Source organism: Phyllostomus discolor, chromosome 3 (genome assembly GCF_004126475.2).
Source record: "Phyllostomus discolor isolate MPI-MPIP mPhyDis1 chromosome 3, mPhyDis1.pri.v3, whole genome shotgun sequence".
Taxonomy (NCBI): Eukaryota; Metazoa; Chordata; class Mammalia; order Chiroptera; family Phyllostomidae; genus Phyllostomus; species Phyllostomus discolor.
In genome coordinates this window covers 82,160,947-82,182,996 of record NC_040905.2, presented here as the reverse complement: position 1 = coordinate 82,182,996, position 22,050 = coordinate 82,160,947, and the positions used below count along the sequence as shown (strand labels likewise).

Here is a 22,050-nt window from a genome sequence, read left to right as displayed (position 1 = left end):
TTCATGTTTCATTTAAATATGCACTCTCTTTTAATCGTATCCAATATAGAAACATAAAAATTTTCATGTTAGCAAATTGTGGATTCAATGTGCAATTGGATAATAAAAAACAAACACTTTTGAAATGATTAGATGCTCTCCATAAAATTAAAGGGAGTGCACAGAGTATATGTTCCCATGCTGTCACAAGTTCATTTGGTCATGGTGGTTGGTTAGATAAGTCGTTCATGCATTAGATTTATTTTATGCTTAAAGAGACTTAACTGTCTTGAAAAGTGTGAACTACCTTTTACCTGATGGATCATACTGCACACTGGATGGTGTACTTTTTTTTTTACCTCTAAATCTCAAATAATACCTTTATCTGTCATTGCATGCATTTATAACTGGCACACTTAGACTTTCTTAAGTGTGGTTGGGCAAGTGCATATAATTGTGGAGACTTGCAATGTCTATGGAAACCCATAAATCTACTTTTTTACATATTTACTTTTTGATTTTATGTGTTTCAGTTTTGTTTATCAAAGCCTCTGGAATATCTGGATTTTGCACCATGCCCAAACAACAGTTCTCTTTTTTAGCTATGACAAAACAAACAAAAAAACAAAAATGTAAGTGATACTTTCATAGAATCAGTATGTAATGTTTCTCCCATAGAGTAAAAGATGTTAGGTAATTCCTATACTACTTTCCCAACCCCTCCAAAAAATAACTGATGAAACACCCTGCTGAAGTGTGTGCAAGTAAGTTACTGATAACTTGTATTTACAAATACATTAGCATGTCATTATGCACTGTGAAAGCCCATACAGTAAAAATGTCCTTGTGAAAATGCCTTATATCATCCATAAAATGTACAGTGCACCCCTATTTTCAATGCAACATTATTCACAGTGGCCAATATGTGGAAACAACTGAAGTGTCCTTTGATGGCTGATTGGATAAAGATGTGGTACCTATACACAATGGAATACTATTCTGCCATAACAAAGAATGAAATATGGCCATTTGGGACAACATGGATGGATCCTGAGGATATAATATTAAGCAAAATAAGTCAGACAGAAAAAGTCAAGAACCACTGATTTCATTTATATATGGGATGCAAAACTGAAAGCAACAAATGAACAAATAAGACAAACAAACAAAAACTCATGGACCTAACAGTATGGAGGTTACCAGAGGAAAAGGGAAGTTGGAGGGGGGTAATGAAGGGGAAGAGGGTAACAGGGGTGTCCAACATTTTGGCCACACAGGAAGAAGAAGAGTTGCCTTGGGCCACATATTAAATACACTGTGAAATAATCACAAAAAAATCTCATAATGTTTTAAGTAAATTTACAATTTTGTGATGGGCTGCATTCACAGCCATCCTGGGCTGCATGTGGCCCACGGACTGCAGATTGGACATCCCAGTACAGTGTATGGTGACAGAAGGAGATTTGACTTTGGGTGGTGGGTACACAATGCAATATACAAATGATATACCATAGAATTGTACAAGTGAAACTTGTCACCAGAAAGGGACTAGGATGCAGGTGGGTCTGCCCCAGCATGGTCTGGAATGTGTAGGTTCTTGACTTTGTGTAGGAAATATTTCATGACATGAGTCCAGGTGACTTTGAGAGTACCATTATTACAGTTGGGAACAGTGTAACAAAGGAAGGGCTTAAGATGGAAGAGGCAAGATCACTGCAACAGGAGTGAGCCTAGGCTGAGCTGTTACACACAGAAAAGGAGGTCACAGTACCAGAAGTAACCTAGCTGGGCTGCCTAGATGTGGGAGAGGAAGTCACAGAGGAAGAAGTGAGCCAGCTGGGCTGCATGAACTCAGGGAACAAGTTATACAGGCAAAAGGAGGGCTCTTGGAGACAAGGTCAGGGGCTTGGTCTGGGGAGAGCTGCTGCTGCCCACTGCTCCCCTAGTTGAAAGTATCGGGGGAAGCCTCAGAGCTTAAGAGAAAGAAAGCAAAGATACACGCTTGAGGGAAGAAGAGGAGAGAGGGCATGCTCAAGAGGAAGTGTACACTGGGTCTTTTGTCTTAAGAGTTTTTATCTGTTTTCTAAAGGTGGGAATTTTAGGGGAGGTCTCAATCAGAATATTCATCAGCTTTCCAGGTGTGTCCTTTGATATGCTGATATACTAAAATGAGCATATGAAGCGATCAGAGCCTTCTCTGGCCAGTTTCACCTTTGAAGAATGTCACCCAAAAGGAACTGGAGCAAGGCAGATCTGCCCAGGAAAGGTCTGAATGTGTAAACCGTGTGCTCTGAAGTATCCAGTGATTAAGGAAGATAAGATCTTGCAATTTATTAGCTGGCTGCAAATTGTTCTGCCAGTCTGCTCAGCTATCTGTATCAGTTTCCCCATTCCATTTACCAAGGAATTTTCCTAGCTTCTTATTAACCTGCCTCAAAACCTGTAGAATTTTATTAACCAATGTCACCCCCAATTAATTTAATTAAAAAATAAATAAATAAAATGCACAGTGCCTTCTGGGCCAGAATTATAGTCAGTGTAATGAGAGGTTCATACAGGAGACATGGATGTTCTCCATATCATTACCAATCTTGGTTACACATTCTTAAAAAGGGACAGACATGAGTACAATAGAATCCACAAAATATTAAAAATTCACATGCTATGATTCCACTATTATTTTGCTCTTAAAAATATAAATTGAAAATTTTATTTCCTTAGGTTTGCATATAATTGGGAGTTTTAGTGTCTAAAACTCCCAATACTCAACCCAGGGCATAATAAACCGGTGCTATGTCTTTAAAGCCTTGTGGCAGAATTAGATAGTTGTATCCACCATCATTCATTCTCCCCAGCATCTGTAGTATTAGAATATCAAATTTATTTAATGTGGCAATGTGCCTAGCCGCAGGAATTCATCCCTTAGTTCTCCTTATGCTCATGTGGCCAATTTGAATAATGACAAATATACCAAAATATTGTGTGAATATTTTTCAGTTAAGTCTTTGTAAAGGAAGAAATGATATCTCTCATCATCCGGCTGCCTGAAATATATCGGGTTGGCCAAAAATTTTGTTTGTTTTTTTCTATAAGATGGCTCTAGTAGCACTTAGTTGTCTTTAACTCCATTTGAACAATTTTGTTAGATTGTATCGTGACACCTGTCATATCAGCGCGCATTGAAAAAAAAACACAAAATTGGTGAATTTTGCGTAGCCATTTTAATATTAAAGATGGAAGAAAATAACACAACATTTTCAGCATATTATGCTTTATTATTTCAAGAAAGGTAAAAACTCAACTGATACACAGAAACAAAATTGTGCAGTATATGGAGAAGTCGCTGTGACTGATGGAATGTGTCAAAAGTGGTTTGTGAAGTTTCATGCTCGAGATTTCTTGCTGGATGATGCTCCATGATGGAGTAGACCAGCTGAAGTTGATAGTGATCAAACTGAGACATTGAGAAAAATCAACATTATACCATGTGGGGGATAGTCAACATATTCAAAATATCCAAATCAATAAAGTTATTGGTGAAAATAAAAAAATGTGTGTTTTATTTTATAGAAAAAAAACATACGGAGTTTTTGGCCAACCCAATGTGTGATATCTGAAGTCCTAGTCATTGTTTTGCACTATAAGAACAGAGGCCACATTCTAAGGACGCCAGAGCAGAGAAGTGGAAAAAGCTTGGATCTCAATTGATTTAAAGGAGTTGCTACACCAGGCCTGAACAGCCTCTTATTTGTTATTTGGGTTTTTCTGTTATATACAGGCAAACTAATTTTACAAAAATTGGTTTCAACATGTTTCTAAATGTTTGCTAGTCTACCTATAGTTGCTCAAGTCTTTATGAATTCACAGATGCCTATAAATGCATTTTTATATCTTCTTCGAGAAGTATACCTATATAAATAAAAAAATGCTGCCAATGCCATTCTTAATTTTTATTTGTTATTTTGCAATATTTTATATTCATTTGACCCCCTTCTTCTTCTGGTTTGCATTCAATCAGATACAACTTAATCCATTGTTTTATTGTGTAACCATCTGCATTACTTTGAGTGTAGAAGTAAATGCTTTGTGGGGCAGTGGTGGGGGGAGAGTTGTGTGAACCTGATCTTAGTGTTTTCAGGAATTAAACCCACCTGCATTTATTATACCAGATAGATTTGCTATTACTTCTGTTATTTCTGTATACTAACTGTTTTTACTGCTCATGGCTGTTTGTGTTATTTCTGCTTTACCTGAGGTATAGATTACGAAGGATCAGGATGCCACCTCACAGTTTTTTTCTGTGCAATCCTTCTTACTCAAACCTAATTCACCAGTTTTCAGGTCAACCTATTTTTTTCCCCTTTCCAATGCTTCGCACACGATGTGCCTCATTTACCTACTTGTCACCCGTCAGCTCTCAGCTCAACGTTTACTTCCCCCACTGAGTTGGACAGAGTGGATGTATGGTTTTGGCATACCATCTACCTTTCTTTATAGAACTGAGCACAGATGTAGTTTTTTGTTAACTGGTGAAACTACATTTTTAATATATTGCCATTTCTCTCCAACCGGATTTTAAACTTCATCAAAATAGAATCTGTGTCTTTTTTCCTCAACTTCCTAGTGCCCAACACAGATCATGTTGCAGAGTGAGCACTCAGTAAATAAAGAGAATCGTCTTACTCATGCAGAGAAACGTGATAATTAACTAAATATGGGCCAGCAGAAAGACAATTGGAGTTGCATGTGAATGTAACACACTTGCATTCTAAAAGCAAATGCCAGGAAGTGGAGATTGCAAGGCATACCTCAGAAATCTTGCAGGTTTGCTTTCAGACCATCACAATAAAGCCAGTGTCTCAAAAAAGCAAACCGTAATCTTTGTGCTGGTGGAGAGTTTTGCCTACAATTTGTAAACATGCAAAATCCGTGAAGTGCAGTAAAGTGAAGGGCAATAAAATGAGATATGGCAGTACCTACACTGGCATTCTCAGTTCAATAAATCTGTAAGTAGTACTTCTCAATGGGAACTGAAGATTGTTTAACAGTTTTGTAAAATACTGACTGTGATGGTGGCAAAGTTAAGTTTAAAGTTTAAAGACAAAAGGAGATAAAGTGACAAACAAGTGAAATAACTTAGAAAGTAAATGTAATTAAAGTTGAAGAGAATAAATAAACCAAATTCAAAAAAATTTTAGACATGTTTTTCTGGTGTGTATGCCACCCACTGAAATTCACTTTACACATTACTATCACAGTTTTACTACTAAAGAACAGACCTGACAAACTCACATCTTTCCAAAACCCTTTAAGGGCTCTCCATAAACCACAACAGGTGAATCACTGCTTATTATTGAGTATATCCATAAACTGAAGAATTAATTTATATAATTTATTCTTGAAAGATTTTGTTGTTAGATATTTGGGGAAAACTTGATTTTCCCATTTATAATTTCAAGTAATTCACAGCTTGATGCAATAAGTATGAACTTTAAAAGATTTCAAATGAGTCCAGGCATACTTCAACATCTAATATCCCACAGGAGCTGGCAATTTAACTCCTAGCTGGATTATTTTCATGTACAATGTCTTAATTTTCAGGGGTTCAAATCATGCATGAAAAACTAATTTTCTTTGTTATGTTACAGGGCACACTAAGTACCACAAAGAGACTGCAGAGAGTAAATCAGTTTAGTGTGCAGAATAATATAATGTGAATTTGGTTTTGGATCATAGTTTGGGAATATACCTAATAACCTATTCTTTTAATTTTCTTTAAAAAACGTGTTTGAGGTTGTTTGAGGGTTCCAGTTGAAGATAGTGGCAGAGGATAATCCTGGCCTCACTTCTTCCTTCAAATGCACTGAATCTGCAGCTACGTACAAATGACTCAATCTCCTCTGGGAAAATTAAAATAAATAAAACAAACAACAATGACAACAGCAACAAAAAAAAAACAAACCCTAAACCCTGAGCAACTCCAATGCTTCCAGCCCACCTCATCATAGCGGGAAGGAGAGAACGCGACACAATCTCCCCCCAAATGCCACGGTGGGTGCAACAACTCCTTCAGGAGGAAACTCAGTCTCAGCCCCAAGCTGCACCTGAGAAATGAGCCCCCAAACATCAAGCTTTGAGAAACAACCTCCACAAGACTGTAAGGAACTGAGCATGCCCCACACGGACTCACCTGGCCCAGGGGATCTTGAGGAAGAAGCCGACCCTGAAGAACCCAGACTTCTCTGCACGAGGTGAACAAGGCCAAGGGCAAACCCTACTGCATTCCTCAGCCTGAGGGGCAGACGTCTCGGTACTTGAGTACACACCTAGGGGACTGCTAGCTGGTGAGCACCATCTTTGGCTCTCCCTTTGCCTGTCTCCAGCCAAGAGTCACCTTCTTTTCTTTTTTTAACAATACACTTTTTCTTCTTTGCCCCACGGGAACCATCTGCACGCTCCCATCAGTAGCTTTCCAACCACAGGTGACATCTCTGTGCTCTCCTCCGAGAGCACCAGCTGCTTTTATTTTTAATTAATCTAGGCTTTTATCTTTCCTTTCTTCTTCCTGCTGGGTGCTACCTACACACTCACCCTCTGCCGTGCTCCAAAGGAGAGCCTTTGGCCTTCGCACCTGCTGGATCCCGTGGTGGGTTTTGTTTTTGTTGTTGTTTTGCTTTACTGCTTAGGGGATGCTACTGGACTAACTGGCCCTGGAGGAGCTGGGCATGGGTCTCTGGTCTCCCGAGACAGCGCTTGGCAGGCTGCAACCACCTGGGCACTGAGCAGAGCTTGGGTTGGGACGCTGCCCTGGACTTGCTGGGAGAAACCTACTTGCTGTTCTGGAGCTGGGAGCTGTGGAGTCTTCTCACGCACAAGGCTGGTGAACGCATCTTTGGGTTAAGCTTCTGCCTCACTCTAACTCGCCTGTATTTCCTGGAAAGGAGCTTGTAGCCTGTCTGGTGCCCCAGTTTTGCAGCTACTGTGAGGGGACATGTCTACCTCACCTGGCTCTGGTGGCCAGTGGGGCTTAGGCTTAGGGCGTCACTGTACTACAACCAAGAGAAAATTCTGAGATGGATACCACCCCCCCCCCCAACCCCCCCACCCAGAGTATAGCAAGAGACAGCAGACCCGGGGAACCACAGGCCTATTAGCTTGTCTTCCTAGCTTCTAATTAAATACACATTTCAGGGCTGACATAATCTTTTCCAGAGAGTTCGAAGGTCTGGCGCTGTCTTCCCACTCTGCCCCAGCCACCTCCAGAATGCCACAAGTATTACTACAACTATAGTGAATAATGTATTGCATGAAACTAATATTGTATGTCACCTGTAATTGAAAAATAAAAGTAATTGTTTTATAAAAAATAATACTGTATTGCATATTTGAAAGGAGCTACAAGAGTGGATCTTAAAAGTTCCTATCATAAGAAAAATATTGTAACTATGTTTGGTGGCAGATGTTAACTGGACTTACCGTGGCGATCATTTTGCAATATATACAAACACTGAATTATTACATTGTACACCTGAAGCTGAAACCTTATGTCAATTATGCCTCAATGAAAAAAAGGAAAAAATAATTTGTTTGAGCTACACACTGTTTATTGGGGGTTAGCAACAATCGTGAATACTGACTCCAGCTGGTGAGCTGCAAGTAAGGATGAACACTTTGCAGGTTTTCAATAAGCCCTTGTCGATTTTCATTTTTGCTCCAGCACAGTTGCCCACTCATTATGATATATACTGACGGACGTACTCAGCAGACCTCTGCTGAAGACTGGTTAGGTATGATTAATGGCCTAAAAATATTAATCTAATTTTCATCTTCTGGAACAGATGTTCAGCAAGAGAATGGAGAGAAAATACCTACCAGCACAGCACACCCAAACTTGCTGTTTTCTAGCAGATAGTAAAACTAACTCTGGATAATTAGTAACTAGAATATTAAAATAATTCTTGACAAGAAAGTCATGGTGAAAATGTATAATTTCTTCTTCAGAGTTTAGGAGCTAGAAAGCATAATTTTATGCTACAGAAATATTTGAAATTTCAGTCTTCCATTAGTTCAAATTAAAATGACAAAAGTCTGTCAATGAACCACAGGAAACTTATCTTCCAGGTAATGAAAATCAAATAAAATAAGCAACTACAAATAATACAAACAACACATTTATTTAGAAAAATAAACTGAAAATGCTGTTTGTTTGTCTGGTACATTTTTCCATGAAGCATAGATAAATGGCTATAAAAAACTGTTATATGTCAAATACAAATTACAAATGATTTTTTTCAGAGAACAAATAGATGTTAAACACAAATGTTTAGTGTACAGTTCACTGTATTTGACTTCTTGGCTGTTAATGATAAAAAAATGATCTTCGTTAAAAAATTTGATCCCTTTTTCATTCATTTGACCACACTGCTGCTTTTTCATGATAATTCTGTAGTTGTTTTAATCTGAGACAAGAACATTATTTTTTTCAAATAACTGATTTTTATGGAAGAAAGAGGAATCAATATATGCAGAATTCTTAAGTGTTTCCTTTTTAGACTCCTGCAAGAAACTGCTTGTTGTGGTCTCAAAACTCACGGGACCATCTGTGCAAATATCAGCGCACATCATTACCCTGAATGGAAGTGACAGTGCAAATATTCGAAGTGCATTGAGAAATAATCAGTAAGAACTGACCTCCCCCCTCTCTCAACCAATATGGAGTGAAGGATTGAATGCAGAAACTTTTCAAGCAATTGACAACAATGCTGCTATTCCATTATGGCTTTAAAAGTGTTACACACGATGGCAAACATCCTCTCTGCAAACAGCAACATTCCGTCCTAATGCTGTTCATTGCTGCAATGCTCCTCTGCTTGTTCAGTTTCTCTTTGTCTACATTTTTCTTTTGAAATGCTGAGTGATTCTGGCTAGAGGTATCTCCTATCTCTATACTTTTACCTTCCCAAATGATAAATCAATTGATAATTTACTAGCTTAGTTTGCTGAATATACATTTTCATGGGTTCCTATCTGGGAATACTTATTTTCATGGTGAAGTAAGATGGAGCTTGTTTGGTTTCTGTTTTTGTTGGCTTGATTGTTTAGTCCTTTTCATCTATTTTTTAAAAAAAATCTTCTTGGTAATTTCTGAGCGAAGAGATTTAAGGCTGTGGCTTTTTCACCCCTAGGGCTCTGCTCACGGCTGTCAGACTAGAGGCAGACGATTTTACGCAGACCGTATCCGTGACCATTTGTGCTCCGAAGTTCAGGGGGTTTGCTGCTCTAAGATGGACAGGTTCCTGGTTATTTCAAAATTAGATCTGGCCTCAAGAAGTCATAGTGATGAATCTGAAGTGAGAAAAATGAGCTGACATGCCTCCAAATAAAGATTTTCCTTCCATCCTGAAGGAGCTGTCAAAAGAATGAAAACAAAAGACAAAAGATCAGTTTAAATAACAAGTGCACTTCAACAAAAACATAAAAAATGTGTTAAGAATGAGGCAAGCATTTGTTAATGCCTACTTTAAAATTATTTGAATTATCAAGAATATTATTCTAAATGTCTAAATATATGAAACATATATTCCACCCATGTAAATTTTATACATGAAAATAATGTGATGTCAGTCATCAAAATTTAGTAGTAGCATACTCATATTTCAAGTAAAAGATCTATCTTTGACAGTTTTTTTTTTTTTAAATCCTCACTCAAGGATATGCTCACTAGTTTCAGAGAAAGGACTGGGGGCAGCAGGGACTAGAAGGAGAAAGAGACGCATCGATGTGAAAGAGAATACGTGGATCTGTTCCCTCCTGTATCCATCCCAACCAGGGATTGAATCCACAACCCAGGTATGTGTCCTGACTGGGGATCGAACCCTCAACACTTTGGTGCACAGGACAATGCCCAACCAACTGAGCCACTAGCCGGGGTCTATTTCTGACAGTTTTTTTTTAAACTTCAGAAAAATTTGTCCACTTGTAAATGCACCAACTTCTCAAAGAAAATGTATAAAATATCTTGAGATATTTATATCTTGAGAAATATATCTTTATATATATGTCATTAAAAATGGTTAATCAATAAATCACTTTTATTAAGGTGAGATTTCATTTAAAAACAAAAATAGAATTTAAAAAACATGTTGTGTAATATAATCTTCCATTGCATTCTATATTGTCTAAATATATTATCAAATTGCCAAAAGGATATTCTTTTCCTCGATGCAGCAGAGATGCCAAAGAACTATTCTTCCTTCATGAGTATCTGCAATTCTTTAAAATTAACACCTTTCGGGCTGGGAACCAAAGTGTCCCAGGTTCGATTCCCAGCCAGGACATATGCCTGGGTTGCAGGCCACGGCCCCCAGAAACCGCACATTGATGTTTCTCTCTCTCTCTCTCTCTCTCCCTCCCTTCCCTCTCTAAAAATAAATAAATAAATAAAATCTTTAAAAAAAAAAAAGAATAACACTATTAAAAAATAAATAAATAAAATAAAATTAACACCTTAAAATAATTGATATCCATAGTTGTAACTAATGAATATATTTTTTGGAAAACAAAAAGAAATAAACTTAGCCATAGTTCTCACCCTGCCCACCCAACATCAAATATGCTTAGCACCACTTAATATGGAGTATGTCTATGGTCTTCTCTTTATTTATTTATTTATTTATTTATTTGATTTCAGAAGCTAAGGCTTTTTTAAAATTTTATTTTAATTGTTGTTGCAACACAATTTTCTACCCTTTACTCCCATCCCAACCCAGCCACCCAGCCCTCCCCTGCTCCCTCCCATTTCCAGCCCCCCTAGTTTTTGTCCATGTGTCCTTGATACTTATTCCTGTAAACCCTTCCCCTTTCCCCCTGAAATTTAGGCTATGATGCAAAAGGATATACTTATGCCATGACTCACTAGAATAGGTACAGAAAGTTATTAAAATAAACCTGGTACCATACTTAATTGACTAGTAAATTATTAGAAAAGTCAGAGACAGAGAGTAATGGCTTTAAGGGCATTTGTAATTCCTAAAGTCCATCTGAGAATCCTTTCTTAACCCCTTCACTTGGAGGTAGGTGAATTCCAAACGCACAGTGCTTTCCTCAATACAGAGACACAGACATACCCCCAGGCCACAAAGTGAATCAGTGAGTCCTTTTTTTGACAAACCATTACCATTCTATTAGATGAGTAAGAATTTTTTTAATTATGTTACTCCCAGGCTAGCAAGACAAAGTTCTAAATAATTTAAATAATCAAAATGAAAAAAAGAATCCTCCTAACTCCAAGATTATAACTAGAAAAATCACCAAACACGATTAGTCAATGTGTGTTGAAGGCACACTCTGGCTCATCATAAAAGATTTTCTGAGAAAGATACAGAAAGAGAAGACAATCTCTCATCATGAACTTTCTTACAAAGATGTGAAAGATATTGTTAAGTAGGATAGACAGTAAACCAAAGCAAGGATGGGGGGGGAGTCATATCTTACTCATTAATTCAGCAATCCTGAGCCTGGCCCCGTAAGATCAACAAGATCGTGAGGTATCTGAACATCACAAGCAAAACTATGATAGTGCAGGAGGCGGGGAACCTTTGAAATTCTGTGTGTATCCTTTTCATTAGTTGGCAAAGAAAGCCTTTCAAACTGTGTGTATTAATCCCAAGGTCTGGACACAGGAGGAGGAGGCGTACCTAGGAGCTGGCTAAAATGTATAACCCCTGAACCCCAATAGTCAGGGCATTCAGATTGGCTGAGTGCCCACTTGCAGCTTTGGGCTCCAGTGTATACAACAAACTTATTAACAACTTTATTTCTTCTACACGTGGGACACTTAGACTAGCTAGGTGCCTGTGCCCAAGTGTATTTCACAAATAAACTTATCTCCACCACATGTGCTGTTTCTTGCTTGAATTCTTCTCTTGCAAGCAAGGCAAGAACCAAGGAGGAGGGGGAGCCCCCATAACTCAGGTCTTCCTGGTAATTATCAGGACAGGGTAGTGGGGAAGGCCGGACTAAATTCATGTAAGCTGTGCTTAGTCCAGCATGGGAGGTACCACTTGCATCTGCCTATTTATGCCATTTTTTTATACTTTAGAAATATTAGCTTCCACATGTGGAAAAGAAATGGACACTAAAGCTGTTACTAATATATCAGCAGCAATCATACAATAATATTTTGGGTTTATGATTAAATAAACAAATATGATAAAGTTGTACAAAGATGGCTTTCTGCAAATATATAGGAACACAATTCATGTAAATAGGGCAGAGATAATTATATGTGCCAATTATATTCTCATAGTTCTCTGATATAGGGGTCTTTATTATTGTTATAGCTTACTGAAAAGGTGAAACAATCTATCATTCAGTCAAAACTATGTATTTTGTACCTACTGTATACTGGGTACTGCTCTAGGAACCATGAATACAAAACTCTAATTTCTTGGCCTCCAAGGAGATTAATATTCAAAGGAGACATACTAATATTCACAGTAAAAGATTTGTGCTACAATACATATAAGTATGAAATAAAGAATAAGCATAGGAGAAGAAGCCTATAGAAGATGGCTTCTGAACTGAGATTTGAGGAATGGGTTGGCATCTGCGAAAGTAACACCTGTTAGTTTTGAAATAAGGGTATTTCAAACAGAGGGAACTGCCTGGGCAAAGGCATGGAAACAGGGGTGGGGTGGGTACAGTACTATCAACACTGTGTAGCATAAAAATTAAGGGAAAAAATCAAGTTGTTTTTGGAGAGTGTCTGGAGGAAGCGTGGAAAGTACGATGGTGGTGGAGAGGCAGTATGCACAGCAGACGTTTACAGCAAAGGAATGGTGAAGATATCAGCTGAATCCAGTGACTAAGCACTCAAGCTGTAGATGCTTTCTTAGTGGCAAATTGAAGAAAGCAAAATAACCCATCTATTCTTACTTAAATAAGGGAAACCTGGAGTGTTAGGGGCTCCGGGACCCAGGTGTGCACAGATAGGCACACTTAAGTCATCATGTGGGGTGCCAGGGATTGAGGATCACGTGAGTGTGGCCTCAGCGTCTGGTGTGGTGTGGGACTGAGTCAGTTGTGAGACCCAGAGCTGCTGCCCCAGCAGGAGGCCCAATAAACCTGTGACCTAGTGGCAGGCATGGGTGTGCAGGAGTCATGAACTGGCCCCATCATAGGTCTTGGCCAAGCCCTGGCTACCCCCTGCCCCAGTCAGGAAAGAGCCAGCACAGGGGCACTCCCTGCTCTGTGCTATGTCTCCAATGGCATCTGCCTCTGGGTCCGTGGTGAAGCTCAAGCAGATTCTGGTCCTCGACCCTCCCATACCCCTCAAATTCAAAGACCCCTACGCAGATGAAGTCACTACAAATCTTAAATCGCAAAATCTATCAGATAGAAAAGTATGTATCAAAGTGAAGACCACAGCACCTCATCAGTACTGTGTGTGGCCCAACAGTGGAATCACTGACCCAGGGTTCACGGTGACTGCAATGGATTCTAAATTGAGATAATGTTTTTGAAATGCTCAATGAAAATGACAACTTGAATGATAAGGAACCCAGCAAAACTATTCTGATGAATGCATCTAAACAAGATGGACTCACACCAAAACCATGCAGTGTTCCATTCAATGATACTGAAACAAGGAAACTCATGGAGGAGTGTAATTTCTCCATGAAACTCATGGAGGAAACATCAGGGAGAAATGATAAAGGCTTAAGGCTCAAAAACGTAGCACACTTGGATAAACCTGGATCAGCCTCAACTGCTTCCTTCAGAGATAATGTCACCAATCCTCTTTCCTCACTTCTTGTAATTACAGCCATTTTCATTAGATTCTTTTTAGGGAAACATCTTGTAGAGTGAAGTATGCAAAATGCTACTTCTTTTATTTTCTCTTGATCAGAAAAAGATTTGCTTACTATCATTTCACTGGTAGTAGGGCCCAGAGTGACCAGTTTTATGCGTATGTACAGCGTCATATTGTCTTTAATGATCTCTTATGGTTAGAAAATAAAAACTAACTGTTCAGCTATTTAACAAACTATATATTGCCAGATTATCATTAGCAGATGTCAGTTGCACATTCAGTCCTTTATTAAATTCGTAAATAAAGAATTGCTTTCTTTGTGAGTTCAAGAAGTGTTTATAAGAGTTCAAGAATTGTTCAGAATCTTATAAATGTTATTGTAATAATCCCTTTAAATTTTATCTGTTGCTGTTACCTCTTGAAATATGGTTTACTTAGATCACTAATCCTGCTCATTCAGAAAATGCCAAGAGAGATTCTACAGGGAAATGTTGCCTCTCACAGAGTAAACTTTCTCCGTTACCTTTGCTAATATCATGGCAGAATTTTTCTTGTCCTTTGTAAGGCAGTTGTTGACTGAGTTTTTCATCCTTACGATCCTGTCCTATGGTATTTAATATGACAAAAAATATAACTGTTAACAGATTCTTGCTCGATAAATAAAAGATTTGTTCATTTTACATTTATTTAAGATAAGAGCTAACATTATTTATGAATCATCTCCTGTTCCACCAATTTTTTAAGTATCACATGGAAGCAGATATTTGCCTCACAGCCCTCAGTGATCATACATTAAAAGCAGAGAATAAAATCTTCTAACCAGTAGATGCCTATATATGCTGTCTGGATGTTAACATTAGGCATTAATGGAATGCATTTAATTCTTACTGAGTTTTGAAAATTTGTTAGATATCTGAGCCTCTCCTTATATAGTACTGAATGTCACATTCAGCCTGTCAGCCTCAGGGTCAAATATATTTTTCCCACTGAAGAAAAGCCCCAAAGAACTCCTCATGTATAATTTGATAATTTTAAAAAATCCATCAACTTTTGTTAATAGGTTTTAAAATACAAACTTTTTTAAACCTTTACATGTGTTGTATTTTTGCCTAAAATATGTAGATGTAATACACCATCATGTTTGTACAAGTTAAATAAAGGTACTCAGAAATGCGACAATGACACATAAATCACATACACCAAGATCCTTATAGCCAACAAGGAAGTGTTCATGGAAATGCTGTATGTCCCATTCTTCAGATCAGTGGTTAATTGCTTCATTTTGTTCAAAAGGCCTTTGCTTAAAATGAATTATAATTTTCTTCCCTTTTGGAATGGAATAGGTCAAAGTTTTCAAGTACTGCAAGGGTTTTTTTTTTTTTACATCCTCACACAAAGATATATTTATTGATATTTTTAAGAGAGAGGGGGAGAGAGAGAGAGAGGAGGAGAAACATCAGTGGGAGAGAGAAACATCCAGAGGGTGCCTCCAGAAATGCCTCCAGAGAGAGCCCAGACAGGCACTGCCCTGCCACCTTTTCTTTGGGTGTAGGCCACAACGCTCCAACCGACTGGGCACCCAGATGGGCACAAGGGTCATTTTTTTATGGTAAATTTTTTCCAGACACAAATGTGATATGAAAAATATGAATGATACTACACAATTTTACGCAGAGTCATTAAATGCCCGGTTAATTTATGTAAGCACCATTTTTTTTTCAAACTTATCTTCCTCATGTGAAGAAGGAAGGCACTGTTAAAGTCTTTTATTGCAGTAACATAGTCAAAAGTTCAAGAGGCTAAACCTATGTCAAAAGGCCCAAGTTTCATGCAGTGCAGGGAAGAGCTGAAGTCATGAGATTCCCCAATATTCAGATCCCGGTGTCTAATGTGGATGCTAAGCTGTGCCCCTGAAAAGCATGTCCTTTGGGGCCTCCCCTGAATAAGGGTCCTTTGTCCTAGTCACTGGGGCTGAGGCTGCCTCAGTGTATGCACTCAGTGGACTCAGAGGCTGTGCATCTTTTGCCCACGGTCTCCTCTATGTGGCTCTCAATTTGGCCCTCTGTCCAGTCATGCCCTCTGGTGTTGGGGATACTTTGTTCAGATAAAGACCTGAGGCATCTATGGATTTTTTACCGTATGCTCAGCTCACATAGAGGCGGACATGTGGCAAGTACGGTAAGCCCCTACACTGCCCCCTCCAAGCTGCCCACCAGGATTGTAGCAGGGCCTCCGCTCTCCAAACTGGCAGGGTGATGTACACCTATAGATGTCCATGCTGTCTCCACACAGCCACTGCTGCCACCTTGTGGGACTGCGGCATCTGCAACTATGCAGGGGGCCTGCATAGGTAGAGTTGTCAGGTCTGGCTGCAGGGCAGCAGGCAAACTGGTAGCTGTTCAGTAGTGGCAGAATAACTGGCCTAAGTAAAGGCATAGGAAGTCACTGGTCTCAAGGGTGTGGAGCCCAGGTCAGGACTCAGTGCTGCTCAGGCATCAGTCCAAAGACATGGTAAGGGCCTGGTGACTTAGAGGGGTAGTAGACCCAGGATAGAGTGGAGAGTGACGGGGATGCATGGGCTAAATAGATGGCACCAGGTAAGGCAGGCATCCAGTAGGCACCTTGCTGGGAAGAGGACCAGGTAAGTGGAGAGGTGTGAATGCTTGAAGCTCTTGCAGTGGGCAAGAAGGCTGCCACCCTAGAATGTATCCCTGGTGTTGGGGTCCAGCACCCAGTAGCTTCCTTGCCCAGGCGGCAGGCCTTGCAGGAGATCTTGAGAAAGCAGTCATTTAGCATGAGGCTGCAACGGTTGCTATTCCGCTGCTTTTGGGGGGTGGTTGTGGTAGAAGGGGAGAAGCTCGGTAATGAACCTGTAGATGCAGCTCAGCGTAAGGCAGCCCACAAACCTATATGATAGCCCTGGTGACGAGCGCAATGCAGCTGTAGGGCAGGTGTCAGGCTGCAGGGCTGGAAGTAATATCCTTGGTGACTGAGAGCCTTCATTACCCAGTCAGGGCAGCATGATTTTAAAATGTCAAAGGTGGCAATCAAAGCTAAAGAAAAGCTAAAGGTAATACAAAAAGTTTGTCCAAACAGCAGTAGTTCATAATTCTGTATTTATTTTGACCTCAGTGTAATTTTTGTGATTATCTTTCTTATACTCTATATTTATTAAGTATAAATATATAAATGTATATACATGAATCACATATTTTATAAAACAAGTATTTATATATAATATATATTATTTTAACTATGGCACAATGTATTACATATACTGTGTTTGCTGTATTTTAGTAGAAACTATGAAGAGACCAAAACCGTTACCAAAAAAAATCTCTCTTATATGCCCCATTAAACTAATAGCAGCAATGAGTTTTCATTTAATTAGGTTAAATAAAAATGTATGGAATACCCTCTATAAATGAGCTATTATGGCAAACATAGAAAATATAAAAATAAAAAGTTATATTTCTATTACATTTAAACATACAGCTGAATATTTATTTGACACTTTGTTATATAAACAAATGAAGGATCTTCTTGCCATTCTCCAGGTAAGAAAATGCTGGCCCTGGTTAGATTAAGTCAAGGTCGGCACAGCAAGCCAAATCTGCTACCCTCGCACCATTCTTTGGGCACTATAGCTACAGAGGTGAATATTTGGGATAAACAGCATGGCCCACATAAACTAAAATATTTACTGTTCTCTCCACTTACAGAAAAAGGTTGTCAATCCTGTTTGAATCTAATTTACTTATTAGAACATTACTTATGAGTCTGACTTTTTCCAAATGGATTGTGGATTGTTTCAATAGCATTTATCGAGTTATCTATATTTTGCTCTGTTTTGACATGCTATTCTTATGTAATAATTCACATACTTGCATGGCAGTATTTTTGGGTGGGAGTCATTCATTTCCTCTCTAGAGAGTATACATTTCAGATTCAGTTTTTTAGCAAAATTACAAATTCCATAGACTAGGACTGGATTTATAAACTAAATGAGGCAGAATTGGCATCACTACAATATTAAGTAGTCATATCAGAACAAATTTTGTTATTTTTTTTTAGTTTTTTAGTTGATATATAGCTGCCATTTTGAATTTTATTGTGTTAAAGATCAGAAAACAAGCCTGTTTGGTAATCCAAATTCCCAAATACTAGTGTTTTATAATATGAATGGAGGGATAGCAAAAACACTTCTCTGAAAAGAAAAATCACCAGAATTACCTTTCTACCTCTGTTTCTATGGAAACCTGACACTGGTAGAATGTCAGCTGTATTACTATGCAACTTTGCTTATGATAAAATTAATCCTGATTTGAAAACTGCATCTGATCTAGCAAGACTGTGAATGACTATAAATATCTTCTGGGATTTCTAAGGGTGGTAACTGGTCATGATCTTTTCTATGAATATTGAGAAAATCAGCTTGAAGAAGATTATTTTAATAAGAGGAAAATGAAATTGCTAATTCTAACATTGTGTTCTTAGTTGACACAATTAGCTTCCTCTCATGAATTGCCTATGAAATATTGAAAGTATAAATGAGAGTCTCTGACAGCTGCCCTGCTTACCTGAGCCCAGCAGCAGTGCAAGTACTGCCTAATGAATTTGTATATCCATAAGAAAGACATACTAACCAAGTGTGTAGGTAGTGCTTGATGTAGTGATGTAAGTGTACATGTGTCTGACAAAGCAGCCATTTAGAGAGATGATATTTAAGTCTTTCAGGCTAGATGGTCATTTTCTAAAATAGGTTCCTGACACCCTGAAATATCATGCACCTCAGAATTGCACTCCTCATCTAAGGTAGCACATCAGACGATGGCATTCAATAGCATTAGTTCCAAATTACTAAGGACAGCAACAAAATTTATAGAGTTCAGTGAAAAATGAAATGCAGGGCCCTTGCTCAGTCTCTCTGCTTTTGTATTTGCTGTTTAATGTCATGCTCCTTCTGGCACAGGTTGAGGGCAGACCTCTATAAACCCTGGGGCTCTGCCTTGCAAATCACAGTACATCACACAGCTGCCAGCGCTGTGTCCTCACTGAGACAGGGCAGCAGTGATCTCCAGGTGTGGGAGGGAGAGTGGGTGATGCATGTAGTACCATGCCTGACAGGAAGCTTCAAGCCCCCAACATGTTCTCTATTATCCCATTGGATTTCACTTACAAAACACAAATTCAAAGATAAAAATATCAAGACAGCAATTGCACGTCATTAAACCCTAAGGTAGGAGAGCCATGTGCATGGTGGAGATGCTGCTTCTAAAGACAGGGCTCTGTGCAGTTGCCAATGGTCACAAACCCATGAAGCTGACCCAGCAAGTCTGTCCCATTACAAAGCCTTAGACTGAAATTCAAAATAACAAAAAACAAAAGTCCAGCTTGGCCTGATACTATGCTCTATTGTATTTGATTTTTTCATTCAATAGTAACCACAAAAATGCACATAAAACATAAGGAGTAACATAAAAATGAGTTTAAGAAATGCATATATGGGCCTGTCCGGAAAAAGCCCAGCCATTGTTAATATAATGAGTATGGCTTACACAACATTGATGTAACCTGGAAGCCAAGGAGAGTGGACTGGAATGTATGTGTATGAACAATGACAACTTCACTGTACTAGTCAGTGGAGGTGGTAGATGCCACTGAGTGAGCATGTGTACTGTGTGGTCGTCACATTCAAAATGACTGAGCAAGTAGAGCAATGAATCTGCATCAAATGTGGTGTTAATCTTGAATATTCTACTATGCAAACTACTTGGGTGATTCAGAAGGCCACAGCTATGGGCAATTGGTGATTGGCAACTTTATCACGACAATGTACCCACCAATATGTCTTGTGCAGAGTTTTTTGGTGAAATATCAAATCACGCAGGTGACTCAGGTCCCCTACAGCCCAGATTTGGTGCCCTGCAACTTCTGGCTTTTCCCAAAACTAAAATCACCTTTGAAAGGGAAAATATTTCATACTGTCAATGAAGTTCAAGAAAATATGATGGGGTGGCTAATGGCAATTGGGAGAACTGTGTGAGGTCCCAAGGTGCCTACTTTGAACGAGACTGAGGCATCACTGTCCTACATACAATATTTCTTGTATCTTGTACCTTCTTCAATAAATGTCTCTACTTTTCATATTACATGGCTGGATACTCTCTGGACAGACCACACAGACACACACACACACACACACACACCAAATATTTTAATTCATTTTATGAGTAAATTAAAAATGTCCACTTAAGATTTAAACACTTAAATAGAAAAATAAATATTCATCTACTGTGTAGTCTGGCCCTGAAAACTTGACCCTTCAAACCAAGGAGATAGTTTATAAATTTCAGGTAAGTACTTTGTTAGTGTAGTAGCACAGGTAGCTAGTTAGTATTGGTGAAGGAATAGAGCAAATAGAATCAGACATTAAACCTAATAAACTAGGGAGCCGAATCAAATATTAAACCTGCTTCACCAGGAAATTGCAGTATTCACTGGCTCCCCAGGAAACTACCTCATCCTCTGCCCTGAGGACTTAATCTCCTAGCAATCCTTAAGCAATGCTCATGAGGGCAGGAAGAACCTCTGCAGGGAACAATTTAGCCTGATACTGGAGTTTTCTGGGACAGGAGTAGGGGGCACAGGGAAAAACTCCTTTGTTGGGCATGTGCTCAGTAAAAGACAAGATGCTGCAGAGGGAGGTAAGCATGTGCACAACAGAAACCAGATGAAGCAGCAGAACTCTGGGGCATGCACAGTAGGAGCCAAAATGGAGACATACAGGGGTGGAGTCCAGTCTGAGGAAATCTGGGAAAAGAATCAGATAGATGAAGGCACAGAACACTGGAAGGTCCAGGAAAGGGACTGGCTAAGGGGAGGGCCCAGCATAAGCCCAGGAAAAACTCAGGAAGTAGGAGGGACCATTTGAAAACAACCCTTCCTGTTCCCCAAAACCAAGAAAGTATATGAAGGATTATCAAGGATCTCAGAGCAGTGCTGCCAGAGCCCGCCCACCCTCCCTCTACATCCCTGAGGGCATGTTATTTCTCTTTATCCCAATAAATCTTGCCATTATTCTTAAACTCCTGCCATGCATGTGCCCTTTGAAATTCCTTTCTCATGACACTGCAAGAACCCATTTTCACTGGCAACAACTTGACAAATGAATTTGGTGAAATTGTCTAAAGAAATTAGTTATAGACATGAATAAAAATACAGAAGTTCTGTTCCCTGGGGCACATCAGCATCCACAAGTAAAAAAAAAAAACTACTCTTATGACCTTAAACTGCATCATTTTTTCCATATGTAATATATGCCCATGTAGAATCACCTCAGCTTGGAAAAGGGTGCTTTTCAATTATTTTGCCAATTAATATAATTCAGTTTAAATAGGTTTGGTGACATAATTTTTAATAATTATAGAAGTTATATTTTATGAAAGATAACACTGAAGTTCCTATGATGTGGTAATTTTTAAGATACTAATAATATATTTATAATTATTTTAACATATATTTCACAAAAGACCAGTGAAAAGAGTATCTCAGAAGCCTAGTTCAAACCAGTTTTGGGATATTTTGTCAACCTTTTGAAAAAAAATTTTTATTGCTATATAAATGTTACAATTAAATATCATAATTAAAGTCTCCCATAAAAAAGGAATAAATAATATGGAAAAAAGTAGTATTTTTCATCCTTTTGGATTCCAAGTTAATCCTTGAAGAAAGCCTTGAAGACAGACACTTTCTAGAAATCTTTTTCTACTGTTTATTATGGGCACAAATGAACCAATAAATTAATTAGTCAAGACTTCCACCAATGTTATGATTGAGCACTAACTCCAACCACCTGAATAGCATCTCTCCCACAGGATATAAGCAGTATATGCTTGCTTACTTGCCTCATTCATTCATTCATTCATCTAAATTGTGTGCAGCCCTGTGGTATTTCCTTAGTATTGGCTAATAACAAACTCAAATGTGGATAGATCAATTAGCAAATACTTGTGAAATTCTTAATACAGTGCCTGGTATGATATCATAATTCTGGAATCTGGGGTGCAAAATTAAGTTCCCACAGTACTTACAAGGACCTGGACAAGAGAGTTTTTGAGACTCAGTTTCCTCAACTATTTTTAAAAAACAGGATGAACAATATCTACTTTGCAGGGTTGATGAAGTGATGAAGAAAGTAAATGAGAACATAGGTAAAAAATGATTTTACAATGTTCATGTTTTTTCTTTTTACAGAG

At 38.6% G+C, this 22,050-nt stretch overlaps 2 protein-coding genes across 3 annotated transcripts in view; one reads left to right on the top strand and one right to left on the bottom strand.

The window, feature by feature from the left end:
- Positions 1 to 9,105: 9,105 nt before the first annotated feature.
- Positions 9,106 to 22,050, bottom strand: part of PRR16 (proline rich 16) — a 258,323-nt gene continuing 245,378 nt past the window's right edge. For both annotated transcript variants that reach the window (XM_028529228.2, XM_036020687.1), the window contains exon 3: positions 9,106 to 9,387. The gene's annotated coding sequence lies outside the window, so the exon portion shown is untranslated. The remainder of the gene's footprint in view (positions 9,388 to 22,050) is intronic.
- On the top strand, positions 13,190 to 14,800 carry LOC114496860 (vesicle-associated membrane protein-associated protein A-like). Its single transcript, XM_036020688.1, is given in 2 exon segments — positions 13,190 to 13,490; positions 13,492 to 14,800. Coding segments are annotated over 2 exon segments (612 nt in total). The 5' UTR covers positions 13,190 to 13,235; the 3' UTR covers positions 13,849 to 14,800.